Source organism: Cydia fagiglandana, chromosome 5 (assembly GCF_963556715.1).
Source record: "Cydia fagiglandana chromosome 5, ilCydFagi1.1, whole genome shotgun sequence".
Taxonomy (NCBI): domain Eukaryota; kingdom Metazoa; phylum Arthropoda; class Insecta; order Lepidoptera; family Tortricidae; genus Cydia; species Cydia fagiglandana.
In genome coordinates this window covers 8622572-8647576 of record NC_085936.1, presented here as the reverse complement: position 1 = coordinate 8647576, position 25005 = coordinate 8622572, and the positions used below count along the sequence as shown (strand labels likewise).

Below are 25005 nucleotides of genomic sequence, written 5' to 3'. Positions count from 1 at the left end.
CAGATAGGTAAATTATAGAGTCTGTGCGGAAAGAGAAGAGTTGTGGAATGTATTGGGCCCCATACATTCCACGACTCTTCTCTTTCCGCACAGACTCTACACTTGCTCATGTGGAAGTATGTAATTAGGTAGGTACTGTAAATTTTAATTACTGTGATGTTTCAAAATTCGCCTCAAAATTGTATACTGGAACCTTTCACTACCTATCCATGATTGCAGATTTCGATTTTATCATTAATTCAATTTGTTACGAGCTTTTTACTTCTCCAACTTCTTTTTCCCGCGCCAATATTATACGCCACAGATCAGTCACAACTCGCATACAAGCAAAAACGCCACAATTAAAACTGCTTTACCGACCGAGATGACGTTTGACGTTTGAGTGTCAAAAGTAAGTAATCTGCTCTCCACCAGAGGCGCGCCAGTTGCGACATTTTTCTATTGTCTCTGATTTGGTTTGGCATTTTGGCATTACGGCTACGCATTACAAGACAAGCTTCATACCGACGCGTCATCTGCGTCGGCTTTTATTTAATTTTATAATTTTAGTGACAAAGAAAATTGTGATAAGTGTGATTTTATACACGTCTCGGTGATATACATTAGATTTAAGACTTGTTATGTTGTTGTTGAGCTGTGGAAAACTTAATGAGGTAAGAAAAGTGTCACGGCGCTACCTCTCAGGAATTTGTTTGGGAAGTGCGGGATCGATAACCCGGTCGGCACTCGGCTAGCCATGAGGCGCGCCGCGGAGGTTATGTCGCGAGCGCGCCGAGTTCAAGTAACGGTTCCGGCGGCCGGAGCGCGCCGACCGCCGACTCGCATTACAGCCGCAGAATCCGGTCCGGGACCAGTTAGTTTATAATAGTGTCTTGATCCTCATTCGCCGCCCTCATTCCGTTACGCTTGCCGACTGTCACTGTAAATAAATATTCGGTAATCAGCTTCGCTTTTGATCGAGGAGGAGTGCCCATGTCCTATACCTTTAGTGAGCTCGAGTCCGGACGTCCCTTTTGAGATGTGCGCCTGTTTTCCAGCTTACCTTGCCTGCAGTGCGTGCCAAGAGCCCCCGAGTCCCAGCCATTAGATTGAGTGGAGTGCCCCCTGTCTGCCCACACGTAGCCCCGCCGCCACTATTCCGCGCGACACGGACACTTCCAGCATGGAACTGGAGAAAGCCCCCGCTCTCCATGAGGAGGACTCAAAAGTCACCCTCACCATCAGACTGATTATGCAGGGGAAGGTAAGAGAAACCTCTACAATTTGGCATCTTTCAATATAAATATTGTGAAAGTGTTCACTTTACCTTCTTCTAAATTACTACTTGTTTGTGGTGATAGTACAGTACTAGGATTAAAGTTATGTGCCTCAGCAATATTCCGATTAATATCACGGACAACTATGTATGACTCCTCAATTGTGAAGGCATATGTTTAGTATAATATGAAAACAGAGCTTTGATACTAATTGATGTGCATTGTCAATATTTTCAAATTCTCTTACTGCTGTAAGAGAGCTGGGGTACATAACATTAAGCTAGTACTGAAAATGCATTGTATATGGCCTAGTTAGGTAGTCACACAATCCTGCATGCTAATAACTATCCTATTGTTTTCCTTCTCAATGTCCATTGAATGTGCTTATACCTTCCCTCAGATGTTTACTTACTATTAGCTACAGATAATAACATAATGATTCTAAATAGCAAATTCAAATAAACTACAGAATGATTCTATTATAGCATATTCAAATAAACAGTTACAATTTTACGTTACTAGTGAAACTGTCCTCTCAGTAAAATATACCTAGATATTACTTTTAATTGCTCAAATGCAAACATTTTTATCTAATTCCTTTGTTACGGACGGTAATTTAAACCTTAAATAGAAAACCGTTTACACAAAATGTTATATTTACTAGAATATGTAAGTGTTTGTTTTATGGATAAAATATAACACACAAAAATGTCTAAAAATTTATTGTGACTTTGAGTTACAAATAGCTTATTACCATGATTGATACATAGGATCATTTTTATTCTCCAAAATCATCCCCTTACAAAGTGAAATGGGTATAAAAGTTAGTATGAAAGTACAAATGTAGGGGGATCAGTATAGGTACTATCGAGATGAAGTTGTCGTCAGATTTCGATATAATTAGGGAACAAATTTTCATATTAAATATTTTTATATGTGTTATTGGAAATTATAAGTCAATAATCTGACACTTTTTTTACTTTTACATTCTGCATTTACACTGTTAAGGGGCCCACTGATTAACAGTCCGCCGGACGGTATTGGCCTGTTAGTTAGAACAAAATTTGGACAGTTCCGAACAACTGATACCGTCCAGCGGATTGTTAATCAGTGGGCCCCTTTACTCAATTTCTTGCAAATGTCGTTATTCTAATAAATACATTTAAAGAATGTTGTATGCAACATAATTGAAAACATAAAAAGATATATAATTAGCAAGATGTTTTGTACTTTACGTAATTAAAAATTCTATTAAGTCTCCGCTAAGAATGGCTACTATGTTAATATGATTATTTCCAAAAGAGTTGTACATGTTTTCAATATATGGTAATCTAATATGACATTGGTCTTACAAATCTTGTTAGGAACATGCACTTGTAGGGATGCTCGACACCAGATCCTGTTTGCTACCCGTAATGGCTTGCCTACGTCTAGGCTTTCATATTAATGTCAATCAATTAGTATGTTAATGCTCGAGCATTTTACTGATCTCATATTACGAAGGTTTAAATCAAAACCTGGTATCACTGTTACAGTTCATTGAAAATAAGTGTTGTCACCTTAAGTATATAACTTCGCCTTAACTAGCATTAAATTATAATTCCACTAAAATTTTAACATGGGTGTTTAGTTATTGAGCATGTAGGAATAAGTTTTAATATATTTCTCATACTAAAAAATATTAGGCAAAGTTGGAGATGGGTGGCAAAATGTCCTCTTCAACCTAGCGTTTTCCCGGCCTAGCGCCAGGGTCCGCTTTCCTGCTCAATCTTCTCCAATTTGCCTGGTCTTTGGCATCCTCAGTAGTGGGATTGTTGGGGGATTCATGGGTGGCAAAATGTAATTTAAAAAAATATTTTTCAATTTATATCTATTTCTTAGTCAAAATATTATTTTAACATTTTGAATTTGGGCCTCAACGGTGAAGTTAGAGTTCCCTATGGTAAATAGTTTTGCCAACTCTTATTTTCAATTAATTGCAACAATAATAATGGCCAATGCGGTATGCAGAAGGCTAGGCCACATGAAGCTGATTTTTAAACTAGTTTTAGTCCCAAAACTCAACTACACCTGTGATACGACTCATAATTTCAATGTGATGTACTCCCATGGTGGCTCAGAAGTCTATTTTGTTGACTGACTTGATTAGTATAGTAGACTGGCTAGATTGCCTAACAGTTGAACTGATTTAGCACACCTAGATGCAACTAGATTGCTATGACATGCGAGACATATTGATGTTAAGATAGAGGTATAACCAACTCGTACATCTAGGTGCTTTTAATTGGCTGTAATCCAATACAAAGTACATTTGGCACCTGTCCAGCTATTGGCAGTTGCTCAGTTCATAAAACTTATCGATTTGTACCTTTTTCTAATTTATGTCTACAACGTCTAATGCTCTTGTTGTGGTCGCTTGCACTTCCTCAATAGATTTGCTTTGTTTGTGTGTGTGCATGTGAAGAAATTAATGTAAGACTGTTTGTCAGCATTTTAATGCAAAACAAGCATAGCTTGATGATATATTACGTGCTTAATAGTGAGTATTGCGCTTGACATGACATAAATTATGTGTAATGTAAACACATGGTCACCAGCCTGTGTCCACAGAGCACATGTCGTAAGCGAAAGTACAAATAAATTTAAAAATAAAAAGAAATTCTCAAGTTAAAGATAATGCACATTTGTACTTTTATTACACATGTTTTTTGCATTATGTTTCTGATAAGCCGGGGTTTTAATTACAGTCGCACCAGTGTATAATTAATGTAGGTAGAGTTCTTTGCTCCCTGCTTGCAACATCTATCAGCTTCGCTATTTGCGTCTGCAGTCAGTGCATTGACGCCTAGTGTATCAGCATTGTTCACATACTGCAGGAGTCAGGCAGAGTTGCCAGCGACAGCCTAGCCTAGCAGTGATGTATCCCCGTGCTATTATTGCTGTAAAGAAATGTCTGACGGCGCGCTATTATTGGCATAGGAAACCTTTTATGCTATAAATCTTATTGCGTCTGCATTAATTACGGGTGCGTTCGTTGCACAATAGTTAGCCAATTGTGGGGACGTTTTCAGTTGAGTTTTGGAAATTATTCAACGAATATTTATATACAGCCTTGGCTAGTAGTTTTGAGACGCCGCGCCGTCATCTTCCTATTATAAATTATTGACTCTGGACAAAAATGCAATTACGCAAAATACAATATTTTTTCATTAAGGAGACATTTTAAAATGAATGTTAGCAAACATTAAAAACTGAGTGAATGCAATGTATTATTAAGATTCATGTACAATATTTTCAGTTTATAACTAACCATTGATCGTTTGTTTTTTTACAGGAAGTTGGCAGTATTATTGGGAAAAAGGGAGAAATTGTCAAAAGGTTTAGAGAAGAAGTAAGTCGCTTTTATTTTTAAGTTAAAAAATAAAACAGTATGGAGCTTGCTTGACATGTTTATAAGTTATAATTCAGTTACTTACTTATATAATTTAAGTACAATACTGCGTCATTCGTAAAATGTATTCAATGAGAGTTTTGGGTAACATTCCATTTTGGACCGCAGCTGCACTACTGGTACTGAACGCGTCGGTATTATTATGATATTAATGAACAGTGATGCAGCTGTCGTTGGAAATGGACTGTCAACTTGAATGACATTTTTATACTGGTTTTAAAATTTACTAAAAAATATTTAGGGCTTTAATTTAATATAAACGTTTTTGTATTTTCAGTCAGGAGCAAAAATCAATATATCAGATGGATCGTGCCCAGAGCGCATCGTCACAGTCACCGGCAACACAAGCGCTATATTCAAAGCCTTCACACTCATATGCAAGAAATTTGAAGAGGTAAATTTTGTCTCTTCTATATCCTATATAGTCCCTGAGGCATTTATAAAGGATTTAATCCAAATCGAATTTTTAATTAGAATGGAACGCAAGGTGGAACGCAATGGAAGGTTCCAAATTCAAAACTGCAATAATGACAAGGGGGAGGATATTAAAATCTAGTGTAGGTCGCGCTTAGCTTCCCACCACTTCGGCCGCACTTCTAACCCCCTTTTCATCCGCATTGTGGAAAAGATAAATACATGAAAAAAAAACTCAATGATGTAATAAAGTCCGGGAATGAAACGGTTGGTATGTATTATAGGACGAGTATTTCTTAAGCCAAATTAATTAATTATTTCACTTGCAAGCATATCAACATCTCTGAGAGAAATCTCAGTCATTCAAGTGAAATAAAGTAATTCATAATATATGTGTATATGACCTACTTCTTTGAACAACTAATCTCAATAGCTTAGTTATTTCTTAATGGATTTTCCATATCTATTGTCTGTTATTCAACAGATACTGATAAACTCTTAGATCACTCACTCGATCTTTCAAGGCTCAGAGATAAACTTACATCACTCTAATAACATCTAGCATTGTTTGTTGTTTGTATAATAACTATATTTCTTGAAGGATACTGCACTTGAATATTATCTAATCATTGTATTGCATTCTAGGCACTTAATTACCTAAATAGTTTTTAATTGACATCAACTGAGAATTTTAAATATCAATTTATAAAAAAATATCTTCTTCGTAAGTTGCATTGCAATAAAACCATAATGGGTACAGATGAGGACGAGATGAGCTGGGATAGAGCGCAAAATAAAAAGTATATCAAACCCTCCTCAAGAAACTTGCATACACACATGAATTTGCAAAATATTTATTCACGTTTACCGCGTACACGTTCACATTTGACACATTAAATCAAACACACACACACACACACACATTGAATCGAGATGGACAACTTTTGCATCACGATTCACATGTGAACTCTCCCAATTTTAAGGACCCCGGGCGTCACGATAAAGGAGTTATTTGTAGCAGACAAAACCTGAACCATTTTATGTATACGCCATTTCGGTCTGTAGAATTGGACGCCAAATTTGATAAATATTGTGGCGAAATGTTTCCCATAGAATATTTAAAGTTTCTACTGAGAAAATTGCTTTGCCAAACCATATTAAGAGTTTCCCTTATTCGCTGGCTCAGTGACCCAAACTGGATCTTGACTTCCGACACTAGATTTCGCCATTCGTTTCTGTCCAGTGCGATCCGACGCCCTTCAGCCGCTTGGATGTCACACAGGTCTTTCTGGACCTCATCGATCCATCGGTAGGCCTTCCGACCGGACGTCTCCCAGTTGGACGCCCCAGACAAGCTCTCCCTTCCCGTATAAACGCCTTTCTCATTATTTTTTTGACGACCGGTCTGGCCTAGTGGGTAGTGACCCTGCCTGTGAAGCCGATGGTCCTGGGTTCGAATCCCGGTAAGAGCATTTATTTGTGTGATGAACACAGATATTTGTTTCTGAGTCATGGGTGTTTTCTATGTATTTAAGTATCTATAAATATGCTAGTCTAAGTATCCACAACACAAGTCTTATTGAGCTTACTGTGGGACTTAGTCAATTTGTGTAGTAATTTTTTCTTTGTATTCCAGTGGTGCTCTCAGTTCAATGAAGGCGGCGGCGGCGGGTCGCGCGCGCCGATCACGCTGCGGCTCATCGTGCCGGCGTCGCAGTGCGGCTCGCTCATCGGCAAGGGCGGCTCCAAGATCAAGGAGATCCGGGACGTCACCGGCGCTAACATACAGGTATTTAACTGAAAAATGAAATATCTTTTTTATAAAAAAGTAGTAGTAGTAGGAAGTTCTTTCTAATGCTAAAAAAAACGAACTATAAAATATGTAGTGCATAGTACGAGTATAATATGCTGTGTATGCCTTTATTTATTTGTTCTGTTAATATAATCACTGACTTATTTGTTTGTATGGACAGGTGGCGAGCGAAATGTTGCCGAACTCGACAGAAAGAGCCGTGACCATCAGCGGGACGTGCGACGCCATCACGCAATGCATTTACCACATCTGCTGCGTCATGCTAGAGGTTAGTTGACAACCTTATATCCTCCGGAATTTGAGATTTAACTCCTAGAATCCCACGGACGCGATATCGCATCGTCAGTGACAATTAAAATTCAATTACATTCCAGTAACACTGAGGTCTCTTGGTCGCGATAACGTGTCGACAACTTTCATAAAAAATGTATCAAAAGTAAAAAATCCCTATGACTTTGATTTGACATTGCCTATGGCTAGGACTAAGGTATCGAGGGTAGATACTGTAAATGAAGTATTGTGGCATGTGATAAAATTGACGGTAAAAATTTAATCAATCCTCACAATTTGTCTAAAAGGACTAAGGAAACACCCAAACCCAAACATACAAAATGTACCATCGCCCACACTGTTAACTGTACATCGGTGGACCTTATGCCTTCTGTAATAAAATAAAGTCCACCGATGTATAGTTAGGAGTGTTGCTGTTTGTACGTTAGTTTCTAACAATAGTAGTGCTCAATATGATTATCAAGAATGGCGCAATGGTCCAACGCAATGACAAAGATAACTTATATAGCAAGGAAAATTATTCTAGATATCGAAAAAATAACATTCATTTATAATTATAATAATTCAGCCTATATACGTCCCACTGCTGGGCACAGGCCTCCTCACACGCGCTAGAGGGTTTGGGCTATAGGCCCCACGCTAGCCCAATGCGACAATATTCATTTAATGTAAAAAACTAAACATGATCGCAAGGGCCGGATTATGAGATATATGATTTTAGCATTAAATTATTTGTTTTTGTAAAGTCTGTCCACCTAAATCTGGTACAAAAACTTCAAATTTTACCTAACATTGCTTTGACTTTTCAGAGTCCGCCTAAAGGTGCCACAATCCCTTACAGGCCAAAGCCAAACGTGGCCGGGCCGGTCATCCTGGCAGGAGGGCAGGCTTACACCATCCAAGGAAACTATGCCGTGCCTGCACAAGACGTAAGTCCTCTCCTTCCATATAAATGAGCTTTAAACAAATATCTATGTTCAAATTTGCACTATGTATGAATACTATTAGGAGTATTAGAACAAATTAAATTATTTTCAGAAAATACTGGGGCACTGGAGGCCTTGGTCACTTTTTCTTAGTGTATGACATTTATTTCAGTTTATCTATGGATAAGTATGACTTATGACCAAAAACAATTAAATTAGGGGACTGTAATTTACAATAAATGACGATTGCTATTTGTGTTTAAATAGTTTTTGAACGTTAATTGGTTTTACTTTAGTCGGTTTTTTAATATTGAGTTACCATATTTGTAATTTACCATTAGTACAAATAATTTTACTCATAAATGTGGGGTAAAATGCACCCCTTGAAATTCCAATAACGTTTACTAGATTTAAAAAAAAAGTGTATGGCAGCGCCATCTAAATTTTGACTCCGTAGTTAGAATCATTATAGTTGAAAATAATTTCTATAGATTTATAGATTGTGCGAAACAGCTCGGTCTGTATAGATATCCCTCGCCCAAGACACGTACGTGCGGTCGCAATATCTCGGGAGAGGCACATCTACACAGATTAAATTGCTTCCCGTGGCAAATTCTTCATAAGGCGGCTCATTGTGTGTGGACACACCTGTTTAGAGAAATCGAAAAGAAATAAAATACTGCGGTCACTTACCATTGCATAGTAAAACGCCGGACGGGATTTAAGTGTAGGAACAGAACGGTTGTGTGTTGGGGATGTACTCGTATGTTTGAAGGGGAAAGTCGTCAGTTATTGTGTTACCGTTACGGGCATCGCATATACCAGGGGTCTCCAAATTTTTTTATCTGAGGGCCATATTGCGCCTCAGAAACTTTCGCGCGGGCCACCGTCGGTTTTTGCGCCGGGGGAGGGTATCTGGTTGCTGTTGTTAGGAGCAATTCCACTCTCAATGCTGAACCCCTGGAGCCTGGCTCCCGCCGGCCGGTCAGTGGACCCTCCCTTTGGGTGTCGGCGGGCCGGAATGGAACGCGTCGCGGGCCGGATTTGGTCAGGGTTTGGAGATCCCTGGCGTATACCATCGGGGGTTGCCGTGATGGGAAAGGTCAGGGCCGCCACGTGTCGGCCGCTCGCCCGGTAGGGTCGCATCGGTTAACGAGTGGGTGCGCAGGCGGTGTGCGCGCCGGTGTTCCCCCTGCTGGAGGTGAAGCCGCCGCTCGTGGGCGCGCTGCCGCCGCACCACCTGCTGCCCGCGCCGCAGCTGCACGAGCACCACCTCGTGAGTCCCGGGTCCACGCCGACACCTCGCACCGACCTCATAGAGACCCCACACCTGCCACGACACGCCGCCGCCGAGAGACTCCACGTTCCACCAGATTTGGTTGTGCTACTGTTGGATTTATTCGGATACATGAGTTGACGACGAGATATAGTCTTTCGATTGGTAACTGGCCTTGAGCCGCTAATCCTTTGTTTATTGTTAAGTAAAACCGCACGCGCCTCTACTTGTAAAAAAGGGTCGTGTAATTCTCTACGGTTACCGAGTGCTGCCGAGTCGAACCAGTCTAAAATGTGTCATCCAGAGGCGTGTTATCAGAGGGCGCACCTACACTGGTTTTTTGAACGTTGGACTAGCCCGCGCTCAGGTGCCAGTTAGAATAATTAAGACCCTTTTTGCAGGCAAGTAGCACGTGCGGTTTTACTTAACAATAGACAAAGGATTAACATTACGGGGCCAGTTAGAAATCTACAGACTATACATCTGTTTTGTAGAGTACACTGACGCGAAAGTAATGTATAGATTGTAGAACATTTACTAGGACATTTGGGATCATTCCATGGTCCTAGATGTCTTGTTAGGGCACGATACCTAGACGATTTTAATACGATTTCAGCTGCACACTAGATTTTAATGACGATAGTAATCAACCAAATTTGGTGGTCGGATTTGGTTTCTTAAAATTACACCTTGGGCCATATGTTGCAGATTCATCGCCAAGAGGAATTCGAAAGACGATCCAAAACCACTATCATTATTATTGTTCTGAATGTAACTCGTGCCGATGGGCTGCAACGCCAGGTGTAACTGCCGCATCTTCTCTAAACCTTGTAGAACTGAAACTTGAACTTTCGGAATGCTCGATTGGACGTTTCTTGTGGTAGACCCCTCCCCCGAAACGACTCTCGGCCCAACATTTTTTAAACCTTTTTCTTCACCATTAGCTTAAGATTGTAGGAAATTTTCTGTACCTTTTCTGTATGTACGGTAAAGAAAAATGTTAGCAAATGTTGTAAAAATCCGTGTAAATGTGGCATATAAATTTGCGGCGTAATTAGATTCGAACAATTCTGATTATAATTGCAAATGTATCTCTATGAGGTTGTGTGGTTACGGAGTGACATTATGTGATTGGTGCTGCCCCAGAATCCCTTAAATTGGTTTGGATGTGTGGTGTCGAATCCCCTTTAGTTGCAGATTATTAACAATGTAAATACATAGACTAGACCCCGGTGATGTGGAATGTAGGTATGAATTTTATTTTGCGTTGTAATCTCCCTTACGCTTGTGACTCATGTCGATCCCCTTATCTTAAGTGCACGTTCCAGACGAATGTAAATTTTCTTGTCTAGACCCCGTATCCATAAGCGCTGGTCCTTAGAAATAGCTGTATCACATTAATTTTATTAAGCACACTGATCGAACGTGACAAACGGATCATTTAGAAACAAACACATTCGCAAAGCTTTATCTGTTTGTTTTCTGGCATCGCCGAGGTACCCTCGTGCCGAAAACTCACGCACAGTGCATCGTTGCCGAGAAGTTTTCGACCACTCCCGTACTTGCACCTCTCCTTATTTTGCCTTTGCCTCTTCCGAATATTGTTTTAATTTTTCTGTTTACTTGCGATATTTACCGTTGATTAACCATGGTATCGCATGGCTAACGTGACTCGTATAGTGTTCATAGAGTTCAATTTCAGATTTTAAATTAACAGGAACTTTTTAAAGGTGCATTTTACTTGGGCAGCACCATTCAAGAACTCGCGAAGTGGATTCATGCTCGTGCTAAGGAAATTCGCAAATTGAACGTTTTGTAGTGTGAATTTATCTTGCGAATTATCTTAGATTAATGTATTCAAGGTTCTTACCCAGGTAACCCTATCCAGCGATCCCATCCCGGCAATGTCAGAGAAGAAAAACAAGCAGCTGGAGCTGAAATGAAAACGTTTTGCAGCAAATTTTGCGATAAAACTATACGACAGCGAGCACTGCAAGCGCCATCGACCTCATTTCCAGTCAATAATTTTGTACATGGTGATGGAAAATCATCTCAAATTCTGCAATATAAAAAATATTGTTAAAGGTTGGAATGACGACAATGGTGGCTTAAGTTCTCGCGATTTTCACAAAGTTGCGCCTCGCTTCTTGTCACTCCAAAGTCTGATGCAGTCGTGGATGTGGTTTTGCCTACGTTCTTACGTATTTTTTATTTATTTAGTCTTAGAAACTTGTAAATTTTTCGACTACCGTACACATTTGCTTAATGATGACGATGACCCCGTCTCAGACAAGCACTACAGTCATTTATGAGGAGCGACAAAAAGTTGGTAGCGGCTTCGTGAATGAATGTACATATTACATACTAAATGACACTTGAATAGTTTTATGTTGTGTTTTAGATGGGAGGCCTCGCCAAATCGCCGCTGGCCGGCCTCGCGGCGCTGGGGCTAGGCGGCCTCGCGCCCACCAACACCGGGGGCCTCAACCCGGCAGGTATAGGCAAAAGCACGTATTCCCGATTTTTACCTTTTTATTTTTAATTTTATTTCTTCATCGGTGGCTTATAGTTTTGATTTTCACGGCTTGCGTGAAAGGCCAAAATAACGATTTTATGACATCGTCTTTCTATATATGTATGTATCTGGTTAGTTAATTGATTGATTTCATCCAATTGAGGATTTTTTTATTTCATACCTTAAAAAAATATATCTTAATATTGTTTTGTGAAATAAATGTTAAACGAATATCTGGTACGCATATTAATTTCCAAATTAAATGGTAACTTTAAGCCACAGATTGAATAATCACATTTTATTAATCGCTAATTTTGACGTCCCTTTTGATTTGTAGTTAGAAAGTAGAGTAGCAAAACTAATACCCTAACGAAACTGACCATATACTCAACTGAAATTGGTTATCTGACTTTTCGAGCTAAAGCTTAAATTAATAAATCAATATTCACATTTCAGATAACTGCTACGAATACGTCAGATTTCTTTTAATTTTGCATTATTGTAAATATGCCAATAATGGAATGCAGTTTGCAATGTGTATCTAAGTACCTAGTTAGTATTTATTCTACAACATTTAAGTTCCTGTCAGCGCCATTTAGTAGGTGCATCCAAAGTATTTAAATAGTTTGGTACACCATTTATATACTACATGACGCTGACTGTACACACAACTAACAAAATCATAGTTCAAATAAGTCATTAATCAAATTCATGCGCAATAATAAGTGTTTACTTAGTATCCAACTTAGTTCAAAAATAGTTTTTAGATTAAATTCGTATTTAACTCTTTATATGATTGCACGTCTCGCAGAAACAGCGCATACCTAAAGAACTACTAGACCAACTACGAAAGTACTCAAAAAGGTGATTTTAAAATGACCAAATATAATGATGCTCATATTAAATAATGTTAATGTATGAACGCAGCACTGGCAGCGTTGGCGGGCTCGCAGCTCCGCACGTCGAACCAGTCCCGCAACCAGCCCGCCACCAACCAGCAGTCGCACGAGATGACCGTGCCCAACGAGCTCATCGGGTGCATCATCGGCAAGGTAATACATTTGTTCAATGGTTTAAATATATTTTAAGCGACACAGCAATAGAAAACACCTCCTTTTAGTGAGATGAAACCTACCTTAAGGTAATATTCCTCCTGTCCAATATTTGATCAAATGTGGATTGCTTCTCCCTCTTTCTCATTAAACAAAATGACCGTCTATCGAGACGGTTCTAAGGGACTACCCTTAGAACCCTTTAATTTGTAGCAAAATGTGAAACGCAAATTCAAATTTGATCAAATATAGGACAGGTGGAATACCACCCTCAGAACCGTCTCGATAGAAAAGCCACAAATCGATAGAACAAAAAAAAGTGATGATTTGACCGTGACGTCACTATAACAGTTTTCATATAAATTCCATATTGGCAAATCGTTTTGACAGTTTTAAAAAAGAAACTGATTTGACTAGTAGGAGAATACCCCATTATTATTATCTGAAATATTAGTTCGCTTTCGCTAATGCGTTGTACGTTCGACAGGGCGGCACCAAGATCGCGGAGATCCGGCAGATCTCGGGCGCCATGATCCGGATATCCAACTGCGAGGAGCGCGAGGGCGGCAGCACGGACCGCACCATCACCATCTCCGGCAACCCGGACTCCGTCGCGCTGGCTCAGTATCTCATCAACATGAGGTGAGGTAGAAGCTAGCGAGGCCTCACGCCCGACCGAGGCCGAGCGGTTAGCGAGGCCCGACGCCCGACCGAGGCCGAGAACATTTGACGAACGACCTTTCGTCGAACGTTTTATGACAGTACTGAGTTTCTAGCTTATTTGTCTGTAAAATTAAAAAAAGGTGTAGTAACTCTTCAAGGTGTAGTTCTTTGAATTTTTCTACGTATATCACTGAATAAATGATTATATAACAAATAAGAAAAAATCATGTCACTCTAGTTTGATAAGTCGAAGAATGTCGATAATACTGTACTGGGCCATATATTTTGTGGTAACTGAATTGTCAGACGTTTTTTGATTTGACGAGCAGGTATGCCGCATAATGTGAGGAGTCGTATGGTACCATACACATTATCTGTCAAACGAAGCACGAATTTGGTTTACTCTTTACAAATCTACTACAACTAATAAATTTTTGCTAATATGACGGCTGACAGAGACCTCAGTTCCTACTTCAGCTATCAAAATTATCCACGAAAGTTATCTCTGTAGTCAATTACATGTGAGTTACTGCATTTTCTCTGTACTAACAGTATACTTTTCAGAATCTCATAAAGCTAGGTTAAGGTTTTTAACAACAGTCCAGAAAGTTAAAGAAAAATGTAAATGAAATAAAACCTTCGACGAAAAGTTACATTCGATCAAATGTTTAGTAGGTCAAACGAGGGTACACACACAAAACACACACTTGCCTTATCCTCTGCCTACCAAATGACTTACCTCTCCGTTTTGAGTCACGCCTGGCCCCTGAGAATCAATTATTTTAACATCCCACGATTATCCTCTGGTTTATCTTTACCTTTTGACGGGTTGGCTCGATTTCTACATTTTGAAGTGGTTCCATGTTTATTCGATAAATCTTTCCTATGTGCGTGAGGTTGGGTTGGTGAATAAAATCAATTAAATTGAAAAAAAAATATCGTCACGTTACTGCAAGCTTATAAAAGAGATCGTGGTCTCGCCGAGAATTGGGACAAAAAGTTCCGTCACAATTTTCGAGCGTCATGAATAAATATGAAATGTGTCGTCTCGTCGGTTCAAAGGCGTCGTTGAATCTGTGTCGATTAGCAAAACAAATTTGCCACAGATGAAGGAGCGACTAAAGTCGAAGTCGCGGACTGATATTTAAATGAGTTAAAAAAAGAACTTTCTTAATAACGTTGTTAAATTAAGGTAACAATTTTTTTTTATATTTTTTTATTGAGTATGAAAGTAACGTAATTAAATACTTTATAGGCCAAGAAATAAGAAGTTATAGATATCAAGATAAAATTAAAATCCCTAAATAAACTTTCAAGAGCGGGTATCTCAAAAACTATTCAAGATATCGAAAAACTTGACTAGATAAAACTTGTAACTAATTTTATGAGCTTTCGGTTTGTCCTAGTAGTCATGTCGCTAAGATGCAAAGTTTCCAAGATATCAATGAAAAACCGAAAAATTCGACCTTCTTACCCCCCTCTACCCCGCAGCACCGGGGCTACAGCCGGGGACTTTTGATATGTTTACCTCCTAACTAGTCTAAACAAAGTTACGGAGTCAAAAATTGTGTTCCTAGCATTTCCCTCTACAACGTTTTTTGAGCATTCATTTACTGACCTATTAGGGTACATATTTAAACATAAACCGTAGGTATATGTATAATTATTATTTGTACATTATTATCTCTCAATTTTCTGCGTGCAGGTCGGGTTGAAGTTATTATATTTTGTATAATACACAATTATAGACTAAATACTTACTATTGTCTTGGTGCAAAACAGTCCTGTGACATAGTATTTGTTGTATCGGTAGGTACTATCAAAACGAGCTTTCCTCTAAATGCATCAACGCTAACCTCACCTCACGTAATCTCAACCGTCCAATATCCGATCGCGTCGAGCCGGCCCCGCTGGTCGCCTAGCCCTTTACAAATCCTGTCCCGCCCCCGCAGTGTGGAGCTACAGAAGGCGAATCTAGAGGGCTCCGGCGGCGGCGGCGGCGGCGGCGGCGGCGGCGCGGGCTCCAGCAGCAGCCCGCTGGCGTCCGCCATCCCGCTCGCGCAGCTGCTCACCAAGACCGGCGCGCTCGGCGCGCTCAACAGCCTGTCCGCGCTCGGCGGCCTCACCGACCTGCTCGCCGGCTCCGCCCCGCAGCAGCCCGTGCAGACCACCGGCGTGCACCGCAACCACAAGCCCTTCAACCGCCGCAGCGACGACGAGACCCCCACCAAGACCTCTAAAGAGCGGAACAAATATAACCCCTATTAGAGGCGGATTGGATCTCGTCGTTGAGGCTAGGTTGCGCGATAGGATTAAGCCCATTTAAAGCCGAGCCACACCGGCTTGCGTGTGCGTGTCGTGCGCGTGTGCGTGCGCTAAAATGTTGAAGCCGCACACGCACACGTCACGCAAGCGGTGTGCCATCTCTCATAAGGATCTGTATACTACAACGCCGCACACGCACGTGCACGTCACGCACACGCAGCCGGTGTGCACAGGCCTTTAGACGATGCGAGAACTCGCATTTGAGTTACCTTTGCGGGTTTTGATCGGTCGGTTGAATTGGACGTACCCAACGGTCCGCAATGTAACTAAAATCGCATACGAGTTCGCGCGCCGTCTACATCAGCACTTAGTGCCGTTCGGCTAGCTCGTTTAGGATAGCAGGCCGCGGCGTAGACGTTCGATTTTAAACTTAGTTTTTCATTGTCGGATTCTAGGGTAACATGCCATCATTTTATTTTGTTTCTTAATTATCAGATCAGCGTCCTAGACAGTAAATTCAAATGACTAGTACTGTGAGTGCCTATAAATCAATGCGCTCCGACGTGAATTTAGCCGGTGTATGCTGTAAAAATAAAAGCTCAGTTTAAAACCGAATGGACTATGCATTTGACTTTTCGTAGTCGATTTGATAGGGACGTAATGAAGCTAACGAGCTATTTGTTTTAATCACTCCAATATCAGACGTAACCGAGGTTACGAGAACTGACTAAATCATCAATCATTCGGGAATACGTCATTATTTAATTTATCTAAAGAACTATTACGTTCACCACACTGTAAAAATGTGTATAAAATCGGACTTCCTGAAACTAAATTCCAGAAATCATTATACGAGTAGGTTAAGACGTATCAAAATAATCTATACGTCGCATAAGTTGACTAACGGAGTTGATAATCATGTAATTATAATTAATTGACGACGACTGACATACATTAAATTAAAAATGGATGCGTTTCTTTACGATAAAATTCGTATTTTTTTGCTTGTAAGTTTATTATTAGTTCTATCGTTTAGGCTTGTTAGTAATGAAAAGGATTATCTAATACTATTGCAGCCAAACTTGAATGGAAGATTAGTTCGAAAGTGAAAATGATCTTTAACAACATGCATTGAATGCCGAAATCACATTAAAACAATACATTGCGTCATAGTCAACCACATCTAAAAGGTGTCTGCTATAGTATTGCGTAATCTTGATAAGTTTGTTTTAAATTAAACCAAAATACACAATTGCATTTACGAAATAAGAATGTGGTTGTAAAGTAATCGGCAAACGTTCTTAGGTTATTTAAGATCCACTAATGAAGTTAAAAGTACTCATAGGGTACAAATAGGGTCTAGTCGAGTGATTATTTGATTATTTTCCTACGAAAAAGGCTTATTTAGTCAAAATGTTATACTAAAGTGCTTCGCGTAATAACACTCAACATTGCTAATGTCATTTATTTACGAAAGGGTCCAGAATAACTGTGCCACAACTCAAAACTGTATCATTTAAAAATTAAATGTGTCGTTTTCAAGAAAAAATATCGTTCTATTAAGAGCAATCAGTGTAAGGATGGATGCAGGATGAGAAATCTTCTTTAAGAACTTCCCGATCGATATTGATTACCTGAAAACAACATTCATTGTTAAAATTTCGTTGAACACACCTACTGCGATTAGCTAAATTACCATTTTCGAAAACATGCTGTTACTTGATTTTGGTCAAAATTACTATAATTTATTGTAGTACATATATTTAACGAAACACTGTGTTAAAAGCTCAGCGTTTTACGTCTGTTACATAAATTAAAATTCCTCAGGCCACGTGGTTTTCACAGTTTGGTTCGGAATATAGGCGGAAACGGTTAAAATTCATGTTACATGCCGCAACCGTTAGCATTGGTAAATATTAATTATAAAAGTGCTAAATTTTGGTATACTGCCTCGATAAACAATTAATCGTATGTAATTATGACAACTATCGATAACTAGGGATCGTGACAATAGTAGAAAATACATAGATGCTTAAATTATAATTATTCTATTGGAAATACAATGCTTCGCGTATGAAAGATTGTACATATTTCTATTCGAATAAATACAGGGTGTCTAGCGAAAACATCAAAATATACTTCAGAATTACTCGCTTTTAGATCTTTGACTTACTAAACAATGTCGGATAGATTTGAAACATTTCTGTAGAGCAATAAAGTTTTTTAGGAAGTATTTTTGATGGGCATTGTATTGTAAGGTTGTTTGAAACACAAAATTGTAATACTGTGTTATTTTAGAATACACAGCGTTTGGCTCGTTTGTTTGATACTTATAATTAAAGTTAGAAAGTTTGTAGGTATATTGTGTCGTGTTACTGATTCTTGACATTGTGAACGTTGCCATTCGAAGATTGCATCACTGCCACTCTGGAATGAAAGCGCTTTGCCAATTTCAACAGTGTTACAAGTAAAATTTAAACGAATTAATTATAGCCGATCACTTTTACACTTTATGTTATTTTCATGCGCAAACGTATTAGGCACTGTTCTTTTTTACTCGTCTATAAGGGAAAGCAAAGAGGAATGGCTTCTGATCTTACGTTAGATACTTTTCTGCCGTTTGTTCCACTCTAGTATCAAAACTACTCAAACGATTTTGATTCAAACGATAGTACATACTAAAAATTTAATTAATTCTAAAGCACAGGCGACGTCTACATTTGTATTTATAAACAATGGAAGTATATCGCGGTAGACCCGTTTGTGTACGAATTAATTATAGACGATCACTTTTACACTTTACGTTATTTTCACGCGCAAGCGTATTACTGTTGTTTTTTACTCGTCTATGGGCCCATTTCTCGATTATTTTATGGGCCCATTTCTCGTTATTAGTCTAATATTATTACTTATTAGTGTGTTGTCATGGCATCTATACGATGTAACATTTCATGGACTAATAATATTAGTGTAATATCGTTCGAGAAATGGGCCCTACAAGGGAAAGCAAAGAATGATTAATTTTCTGCCGTTTGTTCTTCCCTAGCGTCAAAACTATTCAGACGATTTTGATTCAAACGATAGTACGAGTAACTACTAAAAATTTAATAAATTTAATGATTCTAAAGCACAGGCGACGTCTACATTAATATTTATAAACAATGGAAGTATATCGTGGTAGACCCGTTTATGTAATTAAATATGTGTACAAAACGCGTGAGTTTAAAGTGTTACATTTATATTCCCGATCGTGAATTCTAGTACCGACTGGTATAAGTTACAGTAACTACTATACTGAGTAACTTAGTTTATAACAAAAGGTGGCATGGCAAAGCGCTTTTTGTTTGGTTTTGATGTATATTCAGATGCCATTTAATTTGAATTTGTACGATGTTTAACTAAATTCAACAGCATTGTAGTTAGTGCTACTTCTGCTAATTTTGTCTCTATTGATATTTGCACAGTAGGTGTAGATGTTGTGTATTTGTACCAGTGGGCGAGGTAAAGGCAAACAGATTCGCCTAGCAATAGTAGTTTGCCTTTACGCTGCCTTTCATTAGTTAGTGCAAAATTTAAATCGAGGTCCAATGGAGTGTTTGTACGGTACTTGTAATTCCGCCGCCGAGATCAGTTTTATTTGTAATGATAAATCATGTTAATTTTAAGGCACTTAACGTTTTTCATATCGTTTCAGGAATTATATTACTCGCTAGAATCGTTAAGTAAAAGTGTATTGTTACAAGTACATATTTAATAAAAATAATAATAATATACGTTAGTTTCCTTTCCCTTTGTCTACGCAGTTGTCTTATTAAGCGCAGGTAATTTCTCAAATCTAAAGCCTCCTATTCAAGAACCCACGCCATTTTCCTGCCTACCCAGGCACCACTCATTCCCGTGATACCAACCGAAACCGCCGAACGCCCACGAGTACCTCTCCTCAGCTCACTGGATCCGATGTCCCGGTAAGATGTTTCCTTTACATTTTAATTTACGTCCTAGAATATCCACTCACATTGGGGTAACACCATACGGCATGTTTATAATTTTTGGAAATTCGAACTTCTTTGCCCTGATATTTGTTTCCTCTTATTCCATTTCCAAGCGATCCATAATGATTTCTCACATTCATTATAGCATTCATCTTTTTAATGTAACCGTCTGATTCTTCTAATACGTTATCTTAAATTAAGATTCGTGTAGTTATGGAATTGTATTTCGAGTTCACCTGTAGGTACACTGTTGGTTGAAGCAAGTTGATGATTGTAGTTAGTACAATATGTTTAGTACGGCTCGCTAAAGGTGCGGTGGTGTATTGCAGGATCACGATGGAGACGGCGGGGCTGCCGCTGCCCGGCTACCACTACATCGCTCCGAACCACATCGTGAAAGCGCCGATCCATTGAGCGGGGCTCCTCGGCCAGCCGTCCGTCGCGTGCAAGCTCCTCACCGACCGCGCGTACTACCTCCAGCCGCAGTACGGGACACTGGCTCCGATATATTTCTTCAAGTGAGTGCGAAGACCAAAATGAATCTCTAAAATGAGAGGGGAAGCAATTGGCAAAACTAGATACCTAGCTGAACGTATGTTTACATTTGTTACGAGTTTATAAGTATTTTAGATATTCTTATATTTATTCTCCACTGTATTTAATTGATTGTTCGGAGAGGTCGGTCAAGTAATCGATTATGGAAGGTCGGCGTAATTTTGGCAGCCAAAAAATGTAAGCGACTGACGTTAAAAATTGTGAGTAATCCGTGAGCAGCGACGATGACACAAAGCACTTATTTTATAGCGGACGATTGGTATTTTGTTTTAACTTCACTGGAGCTCGCTGGTCACGGATTATTAATTTATTATTATAATAACAATGTATGCAACAGGATTTAGCTAAGCTGATCGAATTTACTATGGAGTTAAGCGGTCGAGTATTTGAATTATCTGTTGAATTTAATTTTGTTATGATCAGTACTGACCACAAATAAATAAAATGTTCAAAGTACGTTTAGTCGAGCGTCGGCGTATAGTAGGCGTAGAGCGTTATCGACCTCGGACCCGCTGACGTAGCGTAGCGTTAGATTAGCGAACAGAGTGAGAGGGTTAAAGACAATATTTGTACATAAATAATCGTAATGACCTGGAAATTAGGTATTACAGTAACTGTTGCGCCGCTCGGGCGCGGCGCGGCGATACGAAACCGATGGGATCAAATCCTTTAAGAAACTTACATTAAAAGCGGAGATAGAGGCGAAGGAACATTCAGTGCATCATGTAGAGTCGTCTTCGATTACAATCAGACGTTAGGTTTATAAAAATAGAGTTGTTAAATGTGATAGTCTTCTAATTTATTTTACATTTGAATTACTAAGATCTCTGAAACACATAAGCAATGTGTGCATCGGCTACCCGAAAAAATTAAGTCGAATAAATAATATTGGTCTAGGGATCAAAGCCAAAGATTGTTAAAGTTTGTTTAACATTAATATTGTTGTGGATTTATGATAAATTATTCTGAGAGTATGTAGTTAATGTTTAAAATGTAACGTATGAACGTTAATTTGAATTATTTTATCACCCTCTCCAGACTGCTCATCGTATTTAGTCCTAGATCAATATAGATAGTCCTGTGGTAATCGACATATTTCCAAAAAAAGTAAAAAAAAAGCTTAGGGTAATTTAGGTTAAGGTAAGTATAGGACCAGTGTAACATCATGCTTTCCAATTATTTTTCTGTCTTCACAGAAATAAACAAATTTTGTGCCACAAGAAAACAAAAATGCAGTGCCAACGTTTTAATTTGAACTTGTATTTCGTACGTAAATAAGCAATATGGTATAAGTTAATTATAGGCGTACAGTCAGTTTTAAATACGTTTTAATAATTAAAGTGTCAAGTTAAAGCAAATATTTACAAATGTATCCACACACTATTAATTTAGCATTGTAGGTATTAAGATTCACAATTTATTAGATTTACAATATAGACTCGAAACATATCCCAATAACATATTTTCCCTATGTCTTCCCCTTCAGTATTTCAGTAATTAATTATAGAAATTAATAATGAATGATTGTGCCAAAGTTGTGACTAAAATTTTATGTATGGATTTGAATGTGACGGTATAGTACTGATAAAATAAGAACATTATCATTTTATTGATATAACGGTTATGCTAGTCAACCTGTTCTGATGAAAAAGACATTTTAAATTTTATATATTCTAGTCAAAATTATTTCATTCTTGTTTTTGTGTTTATCTAAAATTCTCTATTCTGTGTGGGATTGCTTGAAGTAAATTAAACTAGCAATAATTTTTTTGATAAAATCAATTATATTATAGGTGTAATGAGTCGCAATTAAGACAATGTATAGAGCTTTGTACATTAAGTACCACACAGATATTAATAGGATAAATAGGTAGTGATAGCTCTGGAAGGAGACGGTTGAGAAAAGACGTAAAGTTAATAAAGAGAAGAGATTTTATAGCTGTGATTAAAATTGGGAGTGTACTTTTGTGCAAATGTTCGTCAGGCATGCTGTCGCGTCGATGAAGGGACGCGGGTGTAGGGTTAGTGCACCACGTGTAGTCGCACGGCCACCGTACCGGCAACTTGCACGCGTTTACGGACATTATTTTGTGAGTCGAGCTAGTCTTGGTTAGAACTCGAGTCGTATGAGACACACTGAGTGTCACTCAAAGTGTAGACAGGTCCGTAAATCGTCCGGATTAAAATACTGTATTGTGAAATAACCAGATTTGAAAAATGTTAAACATTTGAGTCTGCTCTAAAATGGACTCGCGTGCCGAATACATAACTGAAATTGAGTCTTAAAGGAGACCTCTAAAAATACTCGAGTCTTAGCCAATACTAGTCGAGGCAGCCGACCGGTCCGCAGCACTGGCAGACTGTCAATAACGTTTATTCTGAATAAATGCAAATTTAAGAGCAATTAGGAAATAACGTTGATTTATCGTTGTATTCAGTTTCTATTAATCAAGTACTAAATATTATTTTATACTCATTAGTATAATAATTGTGGTTCATTATTGTTGTTGTTATTTTAATTTGCTCAATTTTAAACTTGTAAGAATATAAACAATATGATATCATAATTTAAGTTGTTTCGTTGGTCTGTTAGCATTTGTATGTGCAAAATTTATTTGTAAGTTTTTACTTTTTTATGTGTATACTGTGGGGGCAGATTTTTCTTATACTAAAGACAAATGAAATCACATAACCATGACTATGCAATGGTATGTATTAAGATGTGTATAAAATGTTTCAAAAAAGATCTGGTTCTGTCCCTACAGTTGCAGGTTACTTAGCCAAAAACATTATTATTGTTAAATCAATTACTCTTATCATAATGCCATATCAAATATACAAAGGTATTTAGTATGTGTTAATGCAGCAAACAGTACACTGTTACAGGTTCTAAAAATCTCTTTCTGGTTTAAGTGTGTGTGCTTTGCAGCTGAAGCACACCTTAACTAAAAGTTGGTGCCTTTTGTTCATAGGTTTCGCTTGAATATTTTACTGAATTCAGTTAATGTTATAACTTAGCCTTTATTGACAGGGTCCGACAGCGCTGTATTATAGTGTATTAAACTAATAAAATTCAATTTTAGCAAATATTTATAAATGTAATAGCGAATTTCCTTTAAATATTCGTGTTAGCACCTGTATTTTGAATTTTAAATGCACCATTTTCAAAATTCCCTCTTGTATGGCTACTAGGATTATTTGGTTGTAATATAATATTGCCAAGAAATATTTACAATACATGTTGTGCGTCAGAGGGATCGTTTAATATGTAAAATGCAATGCTGTTATTGGATATTTTGCTAGGTACTTGTAAAATCTAATCCGCATACAGGTCTGAGACGTTTGGGTAAAAAGGGTTGTGTGATTTGTTATGGATTTACAAAATTCAATATTATATTGCTTCAATCCCATTTAGATCCTCCTGGGTCGACCTAAAGGATTAAATAAGAGGATGTTTATCTTATTACTATACTAATTAATAATACACCAGGGTAATAATAATACATAACTGCACTTCTCTTCCACAAGCGTTCAAACGGAACATAATTATAGTTCAAAATGCTTAAAGATCTATTCTATAACAACTTGAACATTGCTCTAAATTCTTAATAAACAGAAAAAAGGGAAATTATATAAAACCCAGATAAAATGGTGACAGGCATAGTCTCATAGCGTATACGATCAAATAAAAGGTATGCATGTAAAAATGTGAATAATATTATTTAACCTTGGACAGATTCCATGTGATACATGGTTTGTATGGGCTATGCCGACGTCTGTTTTCAGTGTACTCTTTTAGTATTAATGCTAATGGTATTGACTGAGTATAATTAAGAAAATCAAAAAATGCCAAATAATCCATCTCGTTCTGCAATTCGAGTAAGCATTTAATTTGTTGTCACCAATGCCGTGAAAGCACTATAAGTGTATATCGTTCGACACATAAAAATCGAGGCGTAGCTATACGGAAACCATGAGCTGGCGACTAGAATAATGGGAGTTTTCAGAAGCATAAGGCTGTAATTGAGAAGTTCGACCATATCATTAGATTTTGCATTAATCGATGGACAGATAGACGAATTTCTCACACATTGCATTGATATAAAACTGCGTTGGTCGCTCTCTGTGGTTCGTCTATCGAAATCTATCGCTTTTGCAATATTTGAGTTCTACGAACTTCCATTTTAGACCTGATCGCTTTTTGCGGTTCTAAAAACTCTCATTAACGGACGATATGACTAGTGTTAACATGCCTGGTAGAAAGGTAAACATATCTCACACACAAATAGGGGTAGGTAGTGAAGGTGGACCGGGACACGAGTGTTACGCTCTTGCCACTTAGATGTTCACTCTTAAACTTCGTATCACCATATTTGTCGACATATATAATCGTTTTGTGAATTGTTAATAAATTTTAATGTACTTACGGTTACAGTATACTGTCATGAGGTTAATTTCAATATAAAAAAGTTTGTTTCATTATGTTAATTCAATAAAGTGTGTAAATATCATTGACTTTCATTACTATTGTAGGCA

The 25005-nt window shown here is 38.2% G+C and overlaps 1 protein-coding gene across 7 annotated transcripts; it reads left to right on the top strand.

The window, feature by feature from the left end:
* Positions 1-457: 457 nt before the first annotated feature.
* On the top strand, positions 458-24990 carry LOC134664423 (poly(rC)-binding protein 3). 7 transcript variants are annotated; one of them, XM_063521060.1, is made up of 12 exons: positions 458-653; positions 1038-1243; positions 4591-4647; positions 4985-5101; positions 6758-6910; positions 7095-7202; positions 8035-8154; positions 9320-9427; positions 11829-11934; positions 12870-12994; positions 13482-13636; positions 15610-15960. In XM_063521060.1, exons 2-12 carry the CDS (start codon positions 1163-1165, stop codon positions 15923-15925), a joined length of 1446 nt encoding a protein of 481 aa, XP_063377130.1. In that variant the 5' UTR covers positions 458-653; positions 1038-1162; the 3' UTR covers positions 15926-15960. The 7 variants fall into 7 exon arrangements, with proteins under 7 accessions (XP_063377130.1, XP_063377133.1, XP_063377135.1 ...); XM_063521063.1 differs by having other exon boundaries at positions 459-653; positions 11829-11922; positions 15610-15959; XM_063521066.1 differs by lacking the exon at positions 15610-15960 and adding an exon at positions 20244-24990 and having other exon boundaries at positions 461-653.
* The last annotated feature ends 15 nt before the right edge of the window (positions 24991-25005 follow it).